This window comes from Aricia agestis, chromosome Z (assembly GCF_905147365.1).
Source record: "Aricia agestis chromosome Z, ilAriAges1.1, whole genome shotgun sequence".
Taxonomy (NCBI): Eukaryota; Metazoa; Arthropoda; class Insecta; order Lepidoptera; family Lycaenidae; genus Aricia; species Aricia agestis.
Genome location: NC_056428.1, coordinates 33,196,939 through 33,222,097, shown reverse-complemented (window position 1 = coordinate 33,222,097; position 25,159 = coordinate 33,196,939). Strand labels below are relative to the sequence as shown.

Below are 25,159 nucleotides of genomic sequence, written 5' to 3'. Positions count from 1 at the left end.
TGAATAATGCCCTTCCAAATTCCAATCCCACCACACACACAGCATCACCTTCTGCGTGCGTTAACCCGGGTTTTGCCACAGTCTGTGAAGCTGACCGGCCTTTGACCACGATCTTTTTCGCACGTTCTTGTCGTACGTGACCCACTTTTCATCACCAGTTATCAGCTTCTTCAAAAATGGTTCGATTTCATTACGTCGTAATAAAGAATCACAAATGAGTACACGATTCATTAGGTTTCTTTCAGTGAGCTCATGAGATACCCAAATATCGAGCTTTTTTGTGTACCCAGCTTTTTTCAAATGCGCCAAAACTGTTTTGTGGTCAATCCCCAGTTCTTCAGCTACATCGTAACTTCTAATATGCCGATCTTGCTACACTTTTCTACTCCATTCCACTTTTCTAGGCCCGCCCGGCTTCTCATAGAAAACAAGATATGGAACAGGAAGAAATGGAAAGGGCGTAAGCGATTAGCGACAAAATGGTTTTGTCGCGTAATTTAAAAACCATAAATATAATAAATTCGCTGGCCCCGGGCAACAAAGCGGTAAACGCCGGTTACGCCCTTTTTAATGTTATTTGATTTTTGGATTCTCTGAGTATTAGTCTATCGCCCCTATTTATTTCATATTTTTAAAATAATATTTTGGATATAATAAATGACAAAAGCTTTATTGAATCGAAAATTCTCTTACGACTAAAACTGTATTCATGCATTACTCTATGAAACATAACTAAAAAAACCGGTGAAGATGCGATACAACTAAGCTTTCGCTGTAAGAACGGAGTAATCGGCTGGTACACTCGAAATCTAAAGCGAAAAATACGTCGTATTATGTTCTTACAGCCGTAAATCTGAAGCGGTTTGGTATTTTTATATAGTCAATAAACAATGTTACAATTGAAACAATATCGCTTATTAGTTGTATTCAATTATTTCAATAATTTTTTATACTATTACAATTATTTTGATAGGTAAAAAAAATAACTTTCATATGAGACATCACACATTTGTTTTGGACCACTGTACCACAATAGACATAACTACCAGTAGTTCGACTGCAAAGAAACGGACAGGTTTCAATATCTGTCAAATTCGTCGGGTTTCACTAGGATTATGAACGGAATGTACCTCGCGCTGGCTGATATAATTTGTTTTTAAATATTTAACATAAATATTTCAAAATTAAATTCTGTCAATTTTAATCACATGTCCAGCGAATATGTCATAGTTTTAAATTCGTAGGTAACAAGTTAACAACCCTAGCGGCGATTTTCGTCATAATACGTCAAATTTAAAAATTTCAACATCAGTTCTAAGTCTATCATTCTGTCTACTCTGACTGTACGCTGCACTATAAACAAAATAGCTTATTTTGTCTCTCCTGAACAAAACTATTTTTGATATTACGCCTTTATTGCCCGGGGCCAGCCTATTTGCTATGTTCCTTGCCTAATGTTGTTTTTGTTATTTTATATTGTTTATAATGCAAAAATAGAATTTATTATTTATTATTATTATTAACAGCCGTTAGTGTCCCACTGCTGGGCAAAGGCCTCCCCTGCCTCTTTCCACGTGTCTCTATTCTTCGCTGTATTTTGCCACTCTTTGTCTGCAGCGTCTAGCTCGTCGCGCCACCTTTTCTTGGGTCTGACCCTGTTTCGCCGACCGTTCGGTTGCCACTCCGTAACTAGACGCGCCCATCTGTCCGGGTGCATGCGGGCGACGTGTCCTGCCCAGTTCCATTTTAAGCCAGCCGCTTTCCTGCCCACGTCCATAAGCCTCGTTTTGGAGCGCAGAGTAATGTTTCGGATACGATCCATCCTTTTGACACCTAAGATGCTGCGCTCCATAGCTCGTTGACAAACTCCGAGCCGGGACTTCTGTAAGTCGGTCAAGGACCAAGACTGAGCACCGTAGGTTAGGATGGGCAAGATGCACATATCGACGAGTTTACGTTTGAGGCACAGTGGAAGATCCCCTTTCATGAGTTCTTTCATGGACCAAAAGCTTTTCCACGCCTTCTCAATTCTTTGGTTTATTTCCTTGTCCTACATCTATTATTAAAAAATGTTATTTTACCCAAATATACGTACTCGTCGACATAATGCATAGCATACCCATCTACCTCGACCCCACGTTTCGTGCTATTGCCTATTAGTCATGATTTTGGTCTTTGACCGATTCATCTGAAGTCCCGCCTCGAGGCTCGCCGTGCTTAGGTCTTGACTCTTGTAGCATAGACTTGTAGGTTCTGAGCTGACGTAACAAACAAAACGATGTCGTCAGCGAAGCGGAGGTTTGTGAGCCTTTTCGAGTCTATAACGATCCCCTTGTCTCCCCAATCCATCGAGACTTTCTTGAAAACCTCTTCTAAGGCGCTTGTGAAAAGACGTGGAGATATAGGGTCACCTTGCTTAATAACACCCCGCTCAACTTTAAATTTCCGGCCTGTGATTTCTAGTTTCACGGCCGCTAAACTATGTTGATAAATTATTTTGAGTAATTCTATGTAAGGCGGTTCGATATTCTGATTATCGAGGGCCGAAAAAATATTATCATAGAATATACTGTCGAATGCTTTATTAAAATCGATAAACGCTACATATAAGGGCAAATTGAATTCATTACATTTTTCTATTGTTTGGTTTACGGTGTGGATATGATCGGTTGTTAAGAAGCCTGGCCGAAAGCCAGCTTGTTCAGGTGGTTGGTGGAGATCTAAATGATAATCAATGCGATTTTGAATAATTTCGATAAAAATTTTGTATACGTGTGATATCAAACTTATAGGCCTATAGTTGGAAATGTCAGACTTGTCCCCTTTTTTATACAGAAGTATAATGCTGGAATCGCAGAATTGGTTTGGAAAAATGCCGGTTTTTAAAATGCAGTTAAAGAGTTGGCGCAAGTGTGGTAGGACAATTTTCTCGCCAATTTTTAAGGCTTCCGAAGTGATACCGTCTTCCCCAGGGCTTTTATTAAATATTAAACTCAGTATTGCTTTGTGTACTTCTTGTTCTGTTATTAGAGATTAAAGAATTTATAAATAAATAAATAAATATTTCATATATGTAAGCTATGGGCAAAGTATAGTGTATGCTTGAACTAATCCATGTACAAATTTTGGAAGCTTAAATCACTCTCCTCTGATGGCAAAATTAGAAACCCTGTTTTTATAGAGGTCTTTTTGATTAATTATTCTGTGTTATAAAAGTTGACCAATCGTGTTATGCTATGGGTAATTCACAGATAACGACATGATGAATACTGACAATGAACTTTAATTTCTTAGCTTTAGTCGAGAAAAATCGATATCGCTGCAGCCAAATTATCAAGGCGTCACCTTAAACAGCTGAAACGATTAAAATGCATGCAGATTAGAGAGTGCTTTTCACCCAGGAAAGCACCCAGGAATCTCTTACGCTAACAGTTGTGACTTGTGACACAGAATATTTGGATATATAGCATAGACTATAGTGTAATGAATATACTATACATAATACAACACGTCATGTACTATCGATGAAATTGATTCCTAGGCAGTAATTGATGGACCAACGTTTGGTTGGGTTATGTCAAATTCATGCTTGTGTAAGTGTATACGTACACATATTTTTCACACAGATGAAAACCAATTTTGGTTTCGTTTGACAGCTCGAGATATGCTCGAGATTGTTGCTTTATTCCGCTAGGTATATTAACTTTATGGTACCACCATAGGAATCAACTTCACTAAATATACCTACTTACTATGAAGTAGTAATTAGGCATTTTATCATAATTCATAGTACTTACATAGGTATTATTTATGTATCTATACGACACCGCGACCGTCTCGTTTGATCGCTTTCGAGTCGTGCCGCGCCGTCGTGAGTTGTCTAAAGTTGATTCAAATAAACGTTCCGTCGGTAAATTACAAATCTAAAATCAGTAGTTTGCGCGCCGCTGCTCCGCTCACGCGCACGCGCACCGCAGCCTGTGATGTTACGCCTGGCCGACAAAAGAAAATAAACGTATTTTTTTAAAGAAATTTAATCCCGTCAGCAAAAATGGAGACCAAGGAAGCGGTAGGTGTTAAAATGTATCCAATGCATGCACTATTTTATTTTCGCTCGTACTATTTTCTATTTCAATGCTGCGCAGGCGAATGGTTGTTTATAATAATTTGCTTTAAACTACGTTTTTATTACATTTTAATAGTTAGTTTCCCGAATTTATTTCTTCGTCGTCAAATATTTCTATGTAAGTACCTATCCTTGTATAAAGATCAATTTGTTCCGTAATGAGTGAGTAAAGTTATGACATCAACAAAGTGTTGCGCTGTTTCTGGTTCAGCTATAGATAATTATTATTGGCGATATTTTAGCTTTTTAATCGTGTTCTCTCATTTTCATATACTTAATTCTTAATTATTTACACTCGAGATAATTCGACATATTCATTAGCAAACACTACTATCTTCCTTGTGTCTTGATTTGATAATTTTCTCATTCACTAATTCACTACCTACTACCACAGAATATAATTATATTAGTAGTACCAACTACTACCGCGAACGTAATGAAATCTTAATCCTGTGTATAATTATTATTATATTGGATCAATTTACGAAGTGTCAAATTCAGCTAATGAAATAACTTACTTACTGGTAAATAGTAAACATTTTAATTTTTACCATGTCTACCAAATGCCGAATTTCTTACAAGGTAGACATTAGCTGTAGAGCACTAGGTAATTACCAAAATGTTTTAGGACCTGTCCGCACTGCGAATTTTAACCGCGCGGATTTATTCTCGCAATTCTGTAACATACATTATATCTTGTAAGAATGCCGATGAATAATATTAAGTACCTACTTATATTTAAAAAAATCGCGAGAAGAATGATTACCGCGCGCTGATAATTCGCAGTGCGGACGGGGCCTAATATGGTAGGTACTAGATGTCTATTGTGGTACTAGGTAGTAATAGTTGGTATCTGTAGTAGAACCACTTCAGAATGTTTTCTTTGAATTTCAACAGGGACTTCCAAACTGGGTTCTGCGACACCCTAGAGTCCTGTTGGGTATCCCCAAAGCTTGAAAGTAGCTCAGACTTCAGATTTCGGACTAGGGAACATCTCTCTTTGTCCTCTCCAAAAAAAATGACTGATGAGCATTGAAGAAACTGCCGTTTAAGGTAGTACGCACACTCGCGATTTGCAAGCGAGCGTCCGTGTTTCCAATGTGTACTTAAATGTTATGAATGAAAGTGTAGATAAATAACGTAGGTCGGCAGAGTGGGGACTGAGAAACCAACAAGACGCTTACATTGTACAACGAACATAAAATTGCATCAGCATTTTATCCATCCCCGTTATTTGTAGTGAACAATTGGACAAATCAACGCAATTTGTCGTTGATAACTTCAACTTAAAAATGTTCGGGACTTGTACTATGACAAAATTGCATATTTAGACTTATATATATTCTGATTGTACTATTATCTATTCTGACAAAATCAAAATTGCAGATCTAGAGCTTAGCAGCTCTAAATCAGCAATTTTGATTTTGTTGTCATGCCGAACGGCGAAATCATTTAGTATTTGGGACTACCGGATATCCTTAGGGTACCTACGTATTTGCTAAAGCACATTATTTCGAGCCCCAGGCCCTAGCAAGCCGTAGCTAAGTCCACACATTTTAAAAATCATTGCACACTGTTACGTAAAATGTTTGGAAAATTCGATCTCTGCTGATTTATCGGGATAAACTATAAAATATGTTTTGTGACCTAAATAATAATGATGAACACGAAAATAAGCTTGCAAATATTTATCCTTACCATACCTAAATATGGTATCCATTACATAAAATTACAACAACACACTCGCTTCCATAAAATTGCCAATATTATGTGTTTGCAAAAGTAAAACTTGATTTGGATACAAAGTAACCGTACTACTCGCTAACCTTGTACGAATTTAATGACTTGAAATGTGCCTAATTTATTTAAAAGGTGTGTAAAAATTATCATACTCGGTATGATCAAGGATGGTGTATTTAATCTTAACTATTTTCTAGAATTTTTAACCCCAGGGTCTATGACCTTTTTGGTTATTTTACCGGTAACAAAAAATGTAATTGGAAATGTAAAATAATAAAGTAGAGAAAAAACGATTTAGTGTAGGTGCTGTGATCTGTGAAGAACTGCAAAGATATTGGGGTGTTTTAGTTATTTATCTGGTCGTTAAAAAGTTTTGTCAATAATATTTTATCCTCACTAATTATTTTCCTTTTAAAATGAAAACGTCAATACAGCGCTTTTAATAAAATAACGTATAATTGCAAAATGATGCAAAAAGATAAAAATATAGATGTAATAATCTTTTGATCCACATGTCAACTGTTTGCATATCTAATATCTAGGTATATAACATTATCTCAATAGTTGTAATACATTGTCGTAATAAAGTCAAGGTTATGAGAGAAATACCCACGAGCCCCAAATCTTTCCCATTTTCCTTTCTTCAAATCCTCAAAAACTCAAACGTTTTATTTATTTATCGTTTTATTTCTTTTTATGCAAAACTGCCGTGTTTATAACACTGCAGTTTTTCATTAAAATCAAAATCCGCATATGACAAGAAAAAGACGTGTACCATAGCTTTTAATATTTACAAATTACATACTGGTTTATGAAAGCATTGCGTGCAACGGTTGTCGATACAATTTTAACAAGAAGAAAATAATTAACCAAAATATGTGCAAAATTATTCGCCGGCACGATTAGAAATTATCTCGTTAATGTTGTGCTGAAAGCATCATTAACGCAACCAGATATCGCAGTTCTCACGGTTAATTATAAAAACAATTATTAATAGTTACTTGACTAAAGCTAGACTAGCTTCAGCTATATTTGGCGATTTTGTGTGCATGCTTTATACAGAGTGTAACGATGTGGTAACGACACTAAGTGATAATACTTAAGAGCCCATATGACCCTAACTTGACTACATACTTTAACCTAGATCTCAAAATCTGTAAGGTCTAGAAAACAGATTTTTTGACACAAGTAACTTCAGTTCATAAATACTCAAGACGAAAACACGATTACTCAAAAAATGCTTGATAGTTTCTTTTTTACAAAAAACCTTGTTTTAGACACATTTTTGCTTGGATCTTCGAAGTTTGCTGTCTTTTCTTTAATATTTTTTAATATCTAAAAAGGTATTGATAAAACCTAAATTTGCTCAAAACACTTTTTTCATAATCATTATAGTTCGTATTTTATTCAAATAAGTGCCTTTTTCACCTGGCATATGAAAGACGGGCGTGAGTGTGAAGAGAGAAGGACGATGTTTGATTTTTAGAGTCAGGTGAGCTCTTAAGGGTGTGTCACAACTCACATTCCTTGTAGAGAGTTCACTGTGAAAATAAATGTATGGGCAAGCGCCCCAGAGTCACGTCTCATGAGTTTCCCCATATAAAATTGAGAAAAAAATTCGTCTTTCAGTGCTGCTACTATCACAGTGAACTCTCTACAAGGAACACGTACACATCGTAAAGTATTATCAGCCTTGCAAGTATCTATCAAGAAGACTTGATGCCTTTATGATAATATATTCTGTAAGTGGTCTACAAAGTTGTTGACACATATATTGTTCTATCTTATCGTACAATTCAAATCGACGGAGAGCTAACGACCAAATCGGTTATGTGGCTTCAGCTGTATTAAAAACTCCGTTAGCTACTTCCCTGAACAACCAGTTTTGATAATTTGCGTGCTGGCAGGCCGTGGGCGGTGGGTGTGGGTGTAGTGGGGTGGGGAAAAAAATTGAAAAAAAAGTATGTTCAGCGACTTTTTTTTTCAAACAGTTGCTCTGTACTTTTTGTGCACCCAAATTTTTTTTAATCGATTGCGTGGTGAGAAGGGGTTGCCATCGTTAATAATTAAAAGTAGAAACATTATTATTATTTTCATGAGGGTTCAGCACTTCAGCTGTGTTGGCTTTTTTCAGACGCGAGACTAGTTAGTATGTATTTAATAATAATAATTAATAGTTATTAGTACACCCACACCCACCGCCCACGGCCTGCCTGCCAGGCCAGCGCCCAGCACGATTTTCAGAAAATGTTGTTCAGGGAAGTAGTTTACAGCTGAAGCCCCATGACCGATTTGGTTGTCAGCTCCTAGTCGAAAACTAAGTTCGGCGATTGATGCAATTACCAGTTAGTAAACACTTTTTCTTATGTCTGTTGGCTACCAAAAAATCATAATAAATTAGGACAAACGAGTATCTACTATCAGTTAAATTGATTCATAGGAAGGTAGAACTATGCTTTTTGATTCGGATTTCGGTTATGTTAAATCAAAACATTAGAATGTTAGTTGTGATCTGCGATCTGTCGGCAGGGTTTTGACATAGCCCGTCCAAATAGTGTGGGTTAGCCATCTGCATATTATACATACCTAACAATTTCACAGCTGGTAGATGGTAGATACCAACTTTATAATAAAATCAAAGATACGTTTACAAAGAAAACATGAAAAATTATTCCTTCCTTCCTTTGCTAAGTTCTGGATTTCTATATCTATTTAAATTCTATTGAGTAATGGTTAGTACTTATGTAAAAGGAAGTTAGATTTCTACGAGGATGGTTCAGTCGCAGGCCGCAGCCCGCAGGTCACCCTGGCCTAATTAGTTACCAATAAATAATAATTATTAAATCTGTGATCGTCAAAACTTCAAGTGAAATCAGTTCCTTTCATATAAAATCACTTTCCAAAATTTATTAAAAACTAATTAATCTTAATGATTTCGAGGTGAGTATCTCTGAAATTGGGTGAAGTGGACAGTCTGCTAGTTTTTCTGAGGAATTTTAGTAAAAAACGGCCTGATTACCGAGACGCATTATAATCACCAGTCAAGCGTGTCTGACCCAAATTCCAAAAAAGGGTTCCGTAGTTTCGTTATTACAAGAGTATTTTTCTTTGAACTGTTTGTCACTAGTCATCCTTTAGTCGGTTTTACTTCTGTAAGCCATAACATTGTAATTTTCCATTTTTTTAGTACTTAAAAGATTGCCCCGTGCGAGTTTCTTATGCCGGTTCTTCTCGGCGGGGTAGTTCCCGAACCGGTGGTAGGCAACGTAGTTTTTTCGTTCGACTTTCAAAAACTTCATGATACCCATTTTGAATAAAAAGATGTTTTATTTATTTATTTATTCTGCAAAAGCAGTTATCTTTATTGAAAACTAGGTGATGACTGCAACCGTGTTTGTCGCACGGGAACCGTACATTATTAATATTTCCGGTACAACGTATGCTATGTCCTTTCCAGGACTCAAAGCCTCCGATTTTCCTTAAATCTCCATACCAAATTTCATCAAAATCGGTTGAGCGGTTTGGGCTTGAAGAGGTAACAGACATACAGACGTACGGACAGACACACTTTCGTATTTATAATATTAGTATGGAAGTATGGATTTACCGACCGTATGTTAGAATCTGTAAATGGTTCTAAATCCCAGTTGAATCTAAAGATTGTATATTACTGTGATGGGCTTTAGATAACCTTCGTATTGTCTCATTTGAAGTAAACTGCTCGCCTTGACATCGCTGCACTGCTCGCTCCAAACAATGAAAAGCAAGTTTATCAAGCGAAGAGAAGTTTTTCCTTGAGCATTCGTCTGTACACTCTACATAGAATACATAATGACATAAAAGTGTCTAATTAGTAATTGGTCATACATCTTCTTTGCGTGACCACAACAATTAATTCCTCATGGGCAATAATTATAATTGTTTATACAGTCTGTTCTATATGAACATAGATGTAGGTTGAATGATATCTGTTATAATTTTTGTACATGAACCAATGTGTGCATTAAATCTTTTCTGACAACATAATATTATAATTTGAAACTCAATATTATGTACTTAATATAAATAAGTCATTTAAATATAACAAATATTTAGACCATAATAGATCATTCGGTCATTCGACACCATCCCTAGGGCTCAGTACTATCGCAAAAAATAATCAGATCATTGAGATAGATATTAAAAAGACTAGGAAATGGGTCCCTGTCTCACTAGTCATTAGTTCATTACTCACTAGTCACTACACATTTCAGATAATATTCATCAGACTTTTTCCACCTTGCAAAATATTTTACTGCCGTAACGATAAAAAAAATATCCACAGCCGAACATATAACCTCCTTGTTTTTTGGAAGTCGGTTAAAAAGTATTAGTCATTAGAACACCAGCCTCACTTAGGTTAGTGCCTTAGTCCACTAGCTGTCATAGGAAACCATAGACTTAATATATACTGGCGTATAGACCACCTGACAACCCGAAAATGCGTGACCATTTTCGATCTGTCAATGTGTGCGTGTGCTAGTGATACAGTTTATATATTTTACTATCGGTAGTATAGTATTTTGTTATCGATAGTCCGTTCGAGTTATTTTACCTGAGTTTCTATAAGAAATAAATAATATGCAACTTTGACAGATTTGTATTTCAAATTAGGTATCATAAATTTTAATTGGCAAAAAAAGGTGACGATTGAAAAGTAGATACACATTTTCTTTTGGAATGATTTTACAATCGTCGGATATGTTATGACATGAGGTTCTTATAGGGGCAAATAATATACACATAACACATTATAAAGTAACTTATTTATTACTCAGGTAAAATCTATCTGGTAAATCAGCCCTTACATTGAAAGTAAACGTTGAAAGTAAACAACACACTATACTAGTATATTATATTTTATTCTTATTATCATAATATTTTTTATTACAATTATTTTTAACCGACTTCCAACTTCTAGTCTAGACGTTCGGCTCTGGATATATTTTTTATGTATGTTCAACGATTACTCCGCCGTTTATGAACCGATTTTCAAAATTTTCTTTTGTTGTACATTGTATTGTTTCGAGTAGGTATCATGTTCACAAAAGTGGTGGTCTGGTGATGGAAACCATGAGAAATCGAGGTGACTCCTTGATATTCAAATGGGAACATATGGTCCCAGAAAACGTTCAAAATCATTCGATTAATAACCTTCTTGGGATTCCAACCAACACGCCCAATTAATTTCAGCCATTTTCCTCTTATTAGAGGATCTTGAGGGAATCTGTAAAACAAATGATTATGATATATAAATATAAACCTTCCTCTAGTTTAAGAGTCACTCTATAGTATAGTAGTTATATTATATTAGCTATATTATACTATACTATATTATATTAGTTAAAATAAGATAATATGTCCTTTTTAGTCCGGCCGCACATTATCCGAATTTCTGATAACAAAAATTCGGACGCCCCGCCCCGCTCATACATTTTGACACGTCAGAAATTCTTTTAGTATGATGGGTCTGCAACAAAATGTATGAACAGAGTGCGTCTGCAACAAAATGTATGAACAGAGTTGCAATTTCGGATGGTGTGCGGCCGGGTTTAAGGTGATAAATATAAAGGTAAATAATTTTTATTTTAGTTTTATGTTATTGTAAAATATCGATAAGCATATCGATAAATTTGATTCTGATTTGAACTAGCGTATATGTAAAAAAAATTTGATGAAAAATGTTTCTTCAAAATTTGTGTAATATAAGAACAATAGTACCTTTAGTTACGCAAAATATGTAAGTAAAAGGGAGGATTCACAATATTTTATTTGAAATAGAGAGCTAAAGACAGAATAGAGCAAAAATAAACACATCGTAGCAATTAGGACATGAAGATTAATTACCTGTGAAATGTATATTTTTCAGGATTATTCTTATGATTTACACTGCAATCAAGTACATAACTAGTCACCTTTTTTAAATATAATAATATTTATTAAAAATAACAAACAAATTGATCAATATATTGGAAATACCGAAAGGGCATAAAAACGATTGACGACTTTTGACGACCTGTCAAATAAAAGTTGTTACAATTTTTATTAGACTGCCTCTCTCTTTTCATCTTGTTATAATTCCATAAAGGATTTTCTTCTCTCTCGCACTCTTTGTTGGTCTTCAGCATTATAGGTTTATGTAGGAAACCATAACAAATGCTGGGTATAAATCCAGGAAGCGAGCTTACAGGGTTTTTGAGTTTAAGGCCGGCCGCAAATTGTCCGAAATTTCCGATCAGAAACATATGAACTGCCATCCGATCGAGTACTCTGGTGTTTCGTCACAAGGTTTTTAGGCCCAGTGGGCCCAATGACCAGATATGAATTTTTAACATTTTATCATCTGGCGATTGGTCCCACTTTTATGATTCATTATTTTCTGGCAAGAAATTTTGAAGTAGGCATAAAAACACACACAAAAATAATCAGTTATAGAGTTTTCATTTTATTAATTATTGCAACACCGCATTAACAGGAAATATTTAATATTCAAAATAATAATAATTAATTACATAATCCGATCGACGTCATCTGACACATAATGTCAGATGCCTGCCGGAACGCACCCTGCTCATATATTTTGTATCTGACGTCCGGTCCGGTTGAGTTGTCAGATGCCGTCTATCCGTGGCGGTCCGGCCTACGTTCAAATGTTTCGTATCAGAAATTTCGGACAATGTGCGGACGGGCTTAAAGAAATCGGTCTGTGATAACAGATAAGTGATAACTAAAATTATCAGATGTGTCCGCAGTTAAATCTTCTAGAACAAAACTAATGACAAATTTTGTAATATTAAATGTTATGCGCTGAGGGTTACATAATCTGTTTTGAACTTAAATATGACTTTTTATCGTCTTTCTGCCTTATGTCGTTACAGTTTTGCTGTTGTTAATTGTTATTATTATGACATAATAATCATATTTTAATTACTACAGACTACAGTTTATGAAGCAATTCTTAAGTATAAAATAAAATCAATGTATTTTTGTTGTTATCATATCGTCAATTTCTAAATTTTATTTTCGATGTGGTAATAATTATTGCGACATGCAGAATATCTATCGCTCTAATCTTTAAAGGAATGGTTGCACAATTAAATTATCTAGGTCGAATCGGGCACGAAATACAGAAAAAATAGCGACTAGTCCGTAGCCTTTACCATATTTTAGAGTCAACAAAATATTTATCTTAATACGTGATTAAAGGTACAGATGATAGCAATAAAGATTTGCTTCATGTTAGATTACAAAATAGGGCTCTGGGCTGTATGATCTAATCTCTAAACACTCCAAAATGCAGTCATACAAAACATTATTTAAACAATAGATTGAATTGCCTCTCTTAATATACTATTATAGCAAATAATAATTAATAGAGTTAGCCAGGCAGCATAATAATACCGGAGCAAATAAAACCGGAGGCCCAATCCCCTACACTATTCCCTTCCCTTCTCTACCCTCCTCTATTCCCTTTCCTTCTTTCCTTACCCTCCCCTGTTACCCTCATCCCTCTTAAAAGGCCGGCAACGCACTTGCAGCTCTTCTGATGCTGCGAGTGTCTATGGGCGACGGAAGTTGCTTTCCATCAGGTGACCCGTTTGCTCGTTTGCCCCCTTATTTCATAAAATAATAATAATAATAATAGTAATAAATAATATTATGCTACTTTTTATGTAGAAAAGTTATCTTGCGAGATTCTTCTTTGCGCGACATCGTCGTCGTCATCGTCGGTATATAAACCTACGGTAACATACGTAGCCATCGCATCCATACTTCCATACTAATATTATAAATGCGAAAGTGTGTCTGTCTGTCTGTCTGTTTGTCTATCTGTCTGAGTTGCAGGAATCATCTAGTCTAATATAAATATTTTATTCTACTTATACCTCTAGTTGCAGGAAAAGATACAAACCAGTGTCAATGATCACACACAACGTAGTCGTAGGATGTGTATGGCCTTGGGGTTTGCCCGCGACTCTACAAAAACAATTCATGGTTTGGTGGCCAAGTGCCAACAGGTTGCTTTTCGGAAATGAATATTATATATAAATTGTTGTTAAAATTTGTTTAGCGCATAAACCCACTTAAAAACGCAACGGGTAATTCAAACAATAGATTTTAAAAACGATGGATTAAAAAACGTTTGGCGGATAAAGTCATCTTCATTCTCAAGGGTTTTACGTTAATCCGCCCGAATGCGGCGGAGTACCATTATATATTCTGTGTTTGCGGCTAATAATCGTATTTTTTTTATCCTATGATTGCTTGAGATGTGAGAATTGCCTAAGCCCTAGACTTGTAGTTATAACGTAGGCTAAATGTCCAACAACTTCAAAATACCGGGTACCCTTGCCATAATTACTCTAATTTTTTCAGTTTTCTTTTTTACCTTGTTACATAATGTTATTAATGTATATGAATGGAACCATTTTAGTGAGTAAATAAAATATCTTGATTGTCGCTGAGATGAAAAATTCTTTCATACTTTTTGCAAAATATGAACTTTGTAATTTGTTAAATGTTGAAAGTAATTCTTTGGTACTGACCATCACAAAGACCGTTTCTTATGTCAATGGACCATCATGATTCATGATTGACTTTATTGCTTTGACTTTATTGATATTGTGGATCATAAATTGATGACATGTCTGTCAATTCTGACGCTATATTTGATATTGAAGCATAGACTTAATATATACTAATGTATTGAAGCATCTGCAGCGAAAAGTAAGCAATTTCTTTCTCATCTTTGTTACTTTTTAAACGACTTCCAAAAAGGAGGAGGTAATACGTTCGTAGTTTGTCAGCAACTAATTGCTTTAACGACACAACAACAGCTAAAGCTATTCCAGCAGATGGCGTTGTTAAGTAACACGAATTCAATGAGTGTTTGCTATACCGAGAAAAGCTCGGTCATCCAGGTACTAAAATTAATATGTAAAGGGGGCTCCCATACAACAAACGTGATTTTTTTGCCCTTATTTGCTCGATATCAATAATAGCAACAGGTAGGCACTTGATATTTTCACAAAGGCCTTAATTATATGTCTACTTCAATATTTAAGAATAATATTAAAATAAAATAAAAAATAAGGGGGGCTCCCATACAAAAATACAATTTTTCACCTATTTTTCCTCTATAACGGTACGGAACCCTTCGTGCGCGAGTCCGACTCGCACTTGGCCGATTATTTTATGTATGTTCAACGATTACTTCGACGTTTGTTAACCAGTACTGGTAGACTAGTACTTATTCCCTATAAGGTACTATCTAGCCATTTAGATAATAATCATTTTAAGAACATTAAAAAACAATCGGATTGTTTAAAATACCTTAAAATAATCCTCGGAAAAAATGCTCCGAAAAAATTGAAACATAGCGTCCTTTTAGTCTCATAGCCCAGTGGGACGGAAGACGACACGACTGGTGAGAGATTAGGCGCAGGGCCGACTTTTTACATGCCCATCCGACGCATGGATGGTCTTACTTGTCAGACAATCAGGTGATCAGCCTGGACAATCCTAACTTGGAAATAACATGTTTCCAATGCGGGAATCGAACCCACGACCTCCGAGCACAGAATAGATAATAGTTGCTTCGGTCAAGAGCCACGCTCTTAACCACTGGACCACGGAGGCGTTCATAAATCAGTTATACTGTCTATGAGTACCTTTAATATTACCTATTAATTTATGAAGCGAAATAACATGCAAAGTTATGGTCGCTATCTATACACGTAGCTTATTACACTAACTATTTACAAGTTAACTCCATTATGTATGTGTGTCAATGGGGACAGCTACATAAACTGAATCGGTAGTTGATAAGTATGGAAACCTCAAAGGAAAACAGCTGTGCGCACTTTCCTGCAGGCTGTAAGTAAGTAATTGCAGCAAAAACTACGACAACTGAAGGATAAACAATAAAGTAGTATGTTTATTAAGAGGATTCCACACCGCCCTTTTTTCCATACAAACGTTGTCCCCTGTTTCCTCCCTGGATAATGCTAGTAGAGTTATAATTTTTTTCCTGAATATCTACGGCCACTAATACAATGTCCCTATGTTTTCTTTTTTTCATAATTTAATTATTAAATAAGATATGAACGTTCAAAAACCCAAAAAAATGGCCAGATTTTCTGCTGTGTTCAAACGTCCAGAAAACAGATTTGGCTAGATTATACAAAAAAAGCAAAACATAGGAACACAGCTCAAGCCTTTTTTAATCTTTAATGAAAAAAGTACTTAAATCGGTTAAGTTTTGGAGAAGGAATCAGGGGACAACGAATCGTCGATTTTCTGGATTTTCTGCAGTTGTCTCTATCGCGTTCTGCGGTATAGGCTTGAGGTAAGGGAGACAGCTATAGATATTTCACGTACTTTTTTTTCATTTCTCTAGCCCCTGTTGTATCCTCTTAACAATATAAACAAGGATCAATAAATAATGAATTAACGCAGCGAACATTTTTGCTTGGCTTCACTTTTCAACTAAGAGCAGTATAGGTAGCGGTCATGTCACATGTGATTGTGGCTTCAGCTGTATCAAAACTCCGTTAGCTATTTCCCTGAACAACCTTTTCTGATAATTATCTGCGTGCGGGCAGGCCGTGGGCGGTGAATGTGGGTGTAGTGGAGTGGGGCAAAAAAAAAAGTCGCCGAACATACATTTTTTTCCATTTTTTCCCCACCCCACTACACCCATATCCATCGCTTGCCAGCACGAAGATTATCAGAAAACATTGTTCATCTTAAATCTAAATCATATCTCATTCATTAGGTACACAAAGTAAAAGAAACAAAATGTAGTATTTTTGGGGCTAACCAAGTATGACTTTTTTGCTAAGGGTCGGATTTACAATAGTCTAATTAAACCAGAAATTTTAATCTCAAAATCCTTAACAGTCTTATTGTACAAAAACTTAAAAATTTAAGATAGATCCCTACATCAGTGGGCGGTGCCGCCGGTGCGTCAATTGTAAACTCAAAGGCTTTACTTATAAATCATTTTAATCACCGCTCGTTACGCAGATCAGATTCGGCTCCAATTTACAACTAATAACTTCAATTGGCCCGCGGTGGCCGACAAGTGGAAAAACTGCCTCGCGCCGGTTCGCCGTCGCGGACATTGTTAAAGATGGAATTTGACACATGCCTAAATATAGATGGACTATTACTGTAATTTATTTTAGAAACGGTGTCATCTGCAGACCTAGATATCGGCGTTGTGTTAAACGAAGTTAGGTTAAACGTGGTTTAACGGGGTTTGGTCAGTATTCACCCAAACTCTACATTTCAATTAAGTAGAAAATTAGCACTCGGTCGACTTATCCAATGAGACTTAGAATTTTCACTTTTCTCCGTTAATACCTTGTATTATATTCTCTTAAATTATACTCCCTGTAAACGAATTATACAGGGCGCATGTATAATAACACCTACTTAGCAGTTAGGTATAATTTGACGCAAGTGAAATGCTGCGCGATTTTATTGATTTGCTACGTGTCACGCTCTCGCTGTCTAGAATAAAAATTGAGGGGTTTACTTATAATATTATACTAGCTATTTGACCGAGCTTTGCTCGGTATTCGAAGAAAATGACATTTTCTAAAAATGAAACCCCCTATATACTAAATTTCATGAAAATCGTTGGAGCCGATATATATATATATATATATATAAGGAATCTCGGAATCGGCTCCAACGATTTTCATGAAATTTAGTATATATATACAGTGTGTAACAAAAATAAGTGATAATACTTTAGGGTGTGTACGTGTTCCTTGTAGAGAGTTCACTGTGAAAGTAGCAGCTCTGAAAGACGAATTTTTTTTTCACTTTTGTATGGGCAAAGGCCCGAGCGTCACGAGTTTCCCCATACAAAAGTGAAAAAAAAATTTGGTCTTTCAGCGCTGCTACTTTCACAGTGAACTCTCTACAAGGAACACATACACACCCTAAAGTATTATCACTTATTTTTGTTACACCCTGTATATTATATATATATATATATATATATATATATATATATATATACATACAAGAATTGCTAGAATTGCTCGTTTAAAGATATAAAATTCACCTACCGAATACTATATTAACCAAACATTTTCAAAATGGCGAATTAATGTCGAATTCAGAATGGTTGCATTATCTACTTCCACTTTTAAATATTAGTAAATGCTGGCTACATTTCGGATAATCTATACCAATATTATAAATGCGCAAGTGTGTCTGTCTGTCTGTCCGTCTGTCTATCTGTCTGTCTGTCTGTTACCTCTTCACGCGCGAACCGCTGAACCGATTTTGCTGAAATTTGGCATGGTATATATAGATACTTTGACTCCCGAGAAAGGACATAGGATAGTTTTTATCCCGGAAAAATGTACGGTTCCCGCGTGATAAACGAATTTTGGCGCAACGGAGTTGCTAGCGTCATCTACATCTAGTCTATACTAATATTATAAATGCGAAAGTATCTCTGTCTGTCTGTCTGTCTGTCTGTCTCGCTTTCACGCCAAAACTACCGAACCGATTGTAATGAAATTTTGTATACTATTTGTATGTAGATAGTCTAAAGCCTGAGAAAGGACATAGGCTACTTTTTTACTGAAAAAAGGGTTGTAAGGGGGAGAAAATGCGTAAATTTGTTTAAATTAAGTTAGTTCCAAAAATTCATAATAGGTGGCGCCGTGCGTCTCTTACATCGCGCTAATGCTTGCCCAAAAGCCGTTCTATAAGAGGTGGTATCATCATACATACTGGTTTCGATCTTTTTTCGATTGTTATTTCTTTTTTACGTTATTTATTTAATAAGGCAGTACTTTATCTATGCAGTGACGTAACCTACCTATCAATGATAAATAGTTTATGGGTAAAGTTGTTTTAATAAAAGCTTTTGACACCAATTTTGTTGACATCGCGCGCTATAAACTGAAGTCAACGCGGACGAAATCGCGGGCAACAGCTAGTATATTATATATTTAATTAGATCCACATAGCACTTTTATACGCGTATGATCAAATAATTAAATGATTTGGCTGAAAAGTAGTGACCGACCGAACTTTCGGTTTCGGTTTCGGTTTCGGCCAGTTTCGGCCAAAATATAGCCGAAACCAAAACCGAAACTCATGCATCGTTCGGTAAACTTCGCAGTTAACTAGAGCTTGCTTGCCAGCGAGGCCCTGGCTCAGTTCGCCACCATCTATTTAATCATGTTTTGAGATTATGTATTCCAGATTAGTCCCAAATCAAAAATTAGCATTTCGTTTTTACTTTCATTAAATTGTCTTAACTTATTTTTATCGAAATTATATTATTGAATTTTATTTCTACGATAAAAGCAGGCTTATTTAATATTTATAACTGTTGGCAAATTACGTGCTATTTTATGTAAATGCTATGATAAATTGATTATATTGTGTGTGAACTTTATTTACTTAAGAATTTTGTTTGACTGTGAGATTATAAGATATCTTAGGATATATCTTGTGAGATTTATCTAGTAAATCATCTCGCCTCACTCTTTTTTTTTGGGACATGCAATCTCTTAGGACTTAGACCGTTCCTACCCTGCTAGAATCTTATCTAGCCCACTTCCCCGTAAGCTTCGCTCTTGCGGCCCTCAGTATATTTTTCAGGTTTAGTGGCAAAAGTTAGTTGCAAAACTTCTGAAAAATTCCGAATAATTCCGGAATACTTCTGGGAAAGTTTCTTTAAATTTGAATTATTCAAAATGAATTTAATAAAAAAAAATATGAATTTTTATTTATGCTGAAAAATCGTATTTTGCATCAATCATCGATCGCCGCCGCGCATAGAGCGTCGCCCGCCGGCCGCTATCACCGCTTCGCACGCGCCGACTGCCAAGTGCCACGGCGAAATATTCGACGGAAACATTCGATTGCGGGGAACACCCCGCGGAAAGATTCGTACCCCGCATTTGAATGTTTCCGTCGAATATTTCGCCGGAATAATTCAATGGAAATATACGTGTTTGTTTGTGGTTTGTGGTGGTTGAGTGAATTATTTGTTCAGTGGCACATTACGTACTTAAGTGAAATATAAATTGTTTATCTATACCTACTTCTAGGTTTAATATTATAAATGCGAAAGTGCGTCTGTTTGCCTGTCTGTCTGTTACCTCTTCACGCTCGAACCGCTGAACCGATTTGGCTGAAAATTGACATGGAAATACTTTGAGTTCCGAGAAAGGACATAGGATAGTTTTTATCCCGGAAAAATGTACGGTTCCGGCGCGATCAACGAATTTTGGCGCAACGGAGTTGCGGGTGTCATCTAGTTTTATCATAAATTAGTAATGGCCAATGGGATTGATTAATCTATACTAACCTACTGATTACTTACTTATATCCATACTATCCATACTAATATATCCTATTGTAAGTAAATCAGAATAAAAACCATAAAAAATAAACGAACTTATATGATTAGGTATTATCAAAGAAAAGTAACAAGCTGTTACCAGCCGCTATTTATCGCTAGTAATGATAATAAGCCAAAAAAGCCGTTTCTCGCCGCTTGGCTAATAATGTTAGTAACCGGCATCACATATTCTTAGATACACAACTAAAGATAAATAGTTTACAACTTCCAAGCGCAATTTTCCTCGTTATTTTTGACAATTGAAATATTCCCAAAGTTTCGGAATATTTCGGAATACTTCCGAAGTATTCGACGGGAATAATTCGGAATCTTTCCCGCCAGCATCTATAGGCAAAACGCCTTCTGGAGAAAATAATGTGACGTCAACTGCAAGTTTGCTTAGTCATTTCTCCCATAAAAATAATATTCTGCAATTATTGATTTGGTTTTCAGTAGTACGTCATTCAGTAGTATGTCTAAGGGAGGATTTCACCAATCGCACAACTTCGTTTTATAAAACTTAGTTCTCATTAAACGCGTTCCTACGGGGATCAATAAAAAAGCAAGAAACGGTATATAAACTACCCAAACGCATCATTTTTTTCGTCTATGATTTTCGACATGACACTACACTGGCAGGACTTTAACGGCTTTAATGAAGTTTAACCGTGCAACATTGGACGTTCTGAAGATAAAACTTGGATTTGTTGTGAACTTTATGTTAGTGAAATGCAAATTGGTGCTATAAACGCGTTTATACGTGTAGAACCAATTTAGTGTACACTAAGCGCGTTCTATTTCTTAGGTGAATCGCACCTAAATAAAATGACTTCAAATAACTTCTGCTCTTGTTTCTTAGGTAATCCTTCGTTATAATACATTAAGGGGAATTTCACCAATCACACTTAAACGTTTTATTAAACTAAGTTCTCATTGAACAATGAACGCGTTTATATGGCGACGTGAATCTCGTTTTGTTTCAAATAGATTTTACATTCTTTATTTTAATCGCGATTAATGAATCTAAGTTTACGTTATACGTTTGATTGATGATTTTTATACATCTTTATCATCTTTGAGCCTTGTCACGTTGTTTTAGTAACAAATAGCAAGAAACGATAAATAAGCTAACCAAATGCATATCTGTGAAAACTGTCAACTTAACAATTTTTTCGCCTATGTTTTTCGATCTGTCATACACTACACCGACAGGACATATGTTTTATGAAGTTAAAACTCGAATATTGGGCGTTCAGAAGATTAAAATCGGATTTGCTGTGAATGAGACCTAGGGAATAGGGTAGGGGTTAGGGGATTGGGCCTCCGGTAAACTCACTCACTCGGCGAAACACAGCGCAAGCGCTGTTTCACGCCGGTTTTCTGTGAGAACGTGGTATTTATCCGGTCGAGCCAGCCCATTCGTGCCGAAGCATGGCTCTCCCACGTATATACTTACCCCGTACCCGCTTCACTCACTTTTCAGTCCTCTTCACTTTTTAGTCTGCTGCAGGTGTAATATTTTGTGTGCTTTGCGATTTCTATGTGTTGTTACTACTTACTAGTGTGTAGTATGTTTGTTACTTCTTCACACAAAAATTAGATACCTACTCTTTTCAGTAGGTAGGTATGTTTTTGATGTTATTTGTATTTTGTTGTTGTACCTAGTAGTACTATAGTAGTTAAGCATATTATACATTACTTAACAATAAACCTTAAGAGCTCACCTGACTCTAAAAATCAAACATCGTCCTTCGCTCTTCTCACTCACGCCCGTCTTTCATATGCCAGGTGAAAAAGGACGGCGCGGAATCATCGCCGAGTTAGTTTTACTTGAATAAAAGACGAACTATAATGATTATGAAAAAAGTGTTTTGAGCAAATTTAGGTTTTATCAATACCTCTTTAGATATTAAAAAATATTAAAGAAAAGACAGCAAGCTTCGAAGATCCAAGCAAAAATGTGTCTAAAACAAGGTTTTTTGTAAAAAAGAAACTATCGAGCATTTTTTGAGTAATCGTGTTTTCGTCTTGAGCATTTAATCTTTATGAACTGAAGTTACTCGTACTTGTGTCAAAAAATCAGTTTTCTAGACCTTACAGATTTTGAGATCTAGGTTAAAGTATGTAGTCAAGTAAGGGTCATATGGGCTCTTAAGAGGAGTCCACACCGCCCTTTTTTCCATACAAACGTTGTCCCCTGTTTCCTCCCTGGATAATGCTAGTAGAGTTATAATTTTTTTCCTGAATATCTACGGCCACTAATACAATGTCCCTATGTTTTCTTTTTTTTCATAATTTAATTATTAAATAAGATATGACCGTTCAAAAACCCAAAAAAATGGCCAAATTTTCCGCTGTGTTCAAACGTCCAGAAAAGAGATTTGGCTAGATTATACATAAAAAAGCAAAACATAGGAACACAGCTCAAGCCTTTTTTTAATATTTAATGAAAAAAGTACTTAAATCGGTTAAGTTTTGGAGAAGGAATCAGGGGACAACGAATCGTTGATTTTCTGGATTTTCTGCAGTTGTCTCTATCGCGGTCTGCGGTATAGGCTTGAGGTAAGGGAGACAGCTATAGATATTACACGTACTTTTTTTTCATTTCTCTAGCCCCTGGTGTATCCTCTTAATCCTTATATTAATTTACTACCTTTTGCCCGCGGTCTCGCTCGCGTGGATATGCGAACTCTGACTTATGAGCCCCCTTTGAAGCTGGTTTTTATTTTATTTTAGAATGTAATTGAATGTAGTCGGTACTTGGTATGTTTAATAGTTACGATTTATGAATATTTAAGAATGATAATACCATAAGTAAATATTTTCTGTTTTCAGAAGCTACCGTATCCAAAGTCCGTGGGGTTCATCGTTACAAATGAGTTCTGCGAGAGATTCTCCTACTATGGGATGCGATGTAAGCATGTTTTTACTTTTTAAGCGACTTTCAAAAAAGGAGAGTCAATGCACAATTGTGAATATAATATGTAGGTATATATATATTTTTGAATGTTCATACCTTACTCCTACCTTATGCGGCTTCTTCACGGTAGTTCATGATAGGCATAGAGCTATTACGAACGTGTGGAGAACCGAGATTACCTCTGGAGTCTGCCCCCTACAACAAGTGGCAAAACGCTAACGCTACAAAATGCATGCGATTTGACATAAGTCATCGCTTCGCTAGCGAATACTAATGTCAAATCCATACATTTTGTAGCGTTAGCGTCAGCGCTAGCGTTAGCGTTTTGCCACTTGTCTAGGGGGTCTGGCAGGTTGACGGCGATTGTACCATCGAGGAAATTTATTCCTAGGCAGTTGACAGACCAACGTCATTTGGTCGGATCGTATCAATTCAATGTTAATTGTGATCTGTCGGCTTGGTTTGACCAAACCATACCAAGACCAAACTACGTAGGTCCCCCGTCTGCCTATATCAACTTCTCTGATAGTACAATGTACGTGCTTTAATTTCGCAATCATGGTTATCCATAATCCCGGAGGGGGCTTTTATTTACCCGTCTGTAATCGTTTTTGGTCCATGATGGACCAAAACGAAGAGGTTCTTAAAAACTACTAAAGATTTAAAAAAAAAATCTTAAATAAAGATTAAAAGTAAAACGTAGAGGTTGCATTCATCATTTGCTCCCAGTTCTTCTTAATCGAAATGAACTCGTAACATTTCTAGGAAGAGCCTATTGGATTTAACTTCTATTCTTCTTAATTGGAATTTTAATTGGTTTCGTTTTACGGTACGTCCATAAATTCAACCGATTAACTAATGTCTTTGGTACCGGATTTCCTTTATGCTCTATAGCAATTATTATAATTTTATTATAGAAAATATATACTTAGGTATGCCACAAGTTACTATTAGTCGTTAGATGTAATAGCACAGTGATGGCATGCTCTGACGAAGACATCGAAAAACTGTTATTGATAATAATGCATACCTATGCACAAGTGACTAGTCACTTTCAGACTATATTTTAGAATTTTAATAGGGTGTAACAAGTGATAATACTTTATAATATAAAGTATTATCACTTGTTACACCCTATGGGTGTGTACTGTGTAGGAGTGTGTAGGGGCTGTGGGTGCTCCCCGAGTAGCGGGGTGGTGTCGGGTCTGTAGATGATCGCTGGTAGTTGCGGTAGGTTCTATCGTACCCGCAACTCTGCCTTAAGCGAGGAGTGGAGCACCATGGGGTTTTAGTGACTACAGGAGTCACCCCAATTTGCCGGGGATGCGTAAAGCATTTCCCCATGTTAAAAGGGGGCTGTGGGTATAGAGTCCACTGTGAAAGTGGCATTGCGTTTTCAGCGCTGCTACGTACACAGTAAACTCTATACAATAGTCACATACACACTCTAAACTTCTAAAGTATTATGAATTATCAATTATCATTTATCACTTTCTTACAATATACTTACTACAATATACACTATACAGGATATTGTAGTAAGAGAAATACCTGTTACGACTTACCACATTACCAGGAAAGCTAAAAAGTTAACCTTCAAATTACATAATATATGTATAGGTTTATCTATGACCAAACCACTAAAAGTTGGGTTATAACAGCTAGCCTCCGTGGTTCGGAACAAAGTTGTGAGTTGTGACTTCATGACTAGTGACTTGTGAATTGTGATTTTATGCCAACCACTATTGATATTAAATACAATTTTTTCAGAGGATGCGTCATATATCCTAGTACAGCCACAAAGCTATTCATGGTATTCGTGATGAATTAACGATTAATTAATAATTATTAGTATAATAACATTAATTTTAACTAAAGATATAGGGAGACGATGTACCTACGTAAGTTAGTCGGGTTAGTCTGAGCTTGACATAACCCGACCAAATAACGT

General features: G+C 36.0%; 1 protein-coding gene across 2 annotated transcripts in view; it reads left to right on the top strand.

Moving 5' to 3' along the window:
• The window catches only part of LOC121738929 (peptide transporter family 1), a 42,119-nt gene that overhangs the window by 6,071 nt on the left and 10,889 nt on the right, over nucleotides 1-25,159 (top strand). The window contains exons 1-2 of one of the 2 annotated variants that reach the window (XM_042131208.1): nucleotides 3,921-4,069; nucleotides 23,124-23,202. In XM_042131208.1, coding sequence (XP_041987142.1) covers nucleotides 4,052-4,069; nucleotides 23,124-23,202 — 97 coding nt within the window. In that variant the 5' untranslated portion in view covers nucleotides 3,921-4,051. Of the gene's footprint in view, nucleotides 1-3,920; nucleotides 4,070-23,123; nucleotides 23,203-25,159 lie in introns of those variants that run through there. The other variant, XM_042131207.1, reaches the window with a different exon arrangement.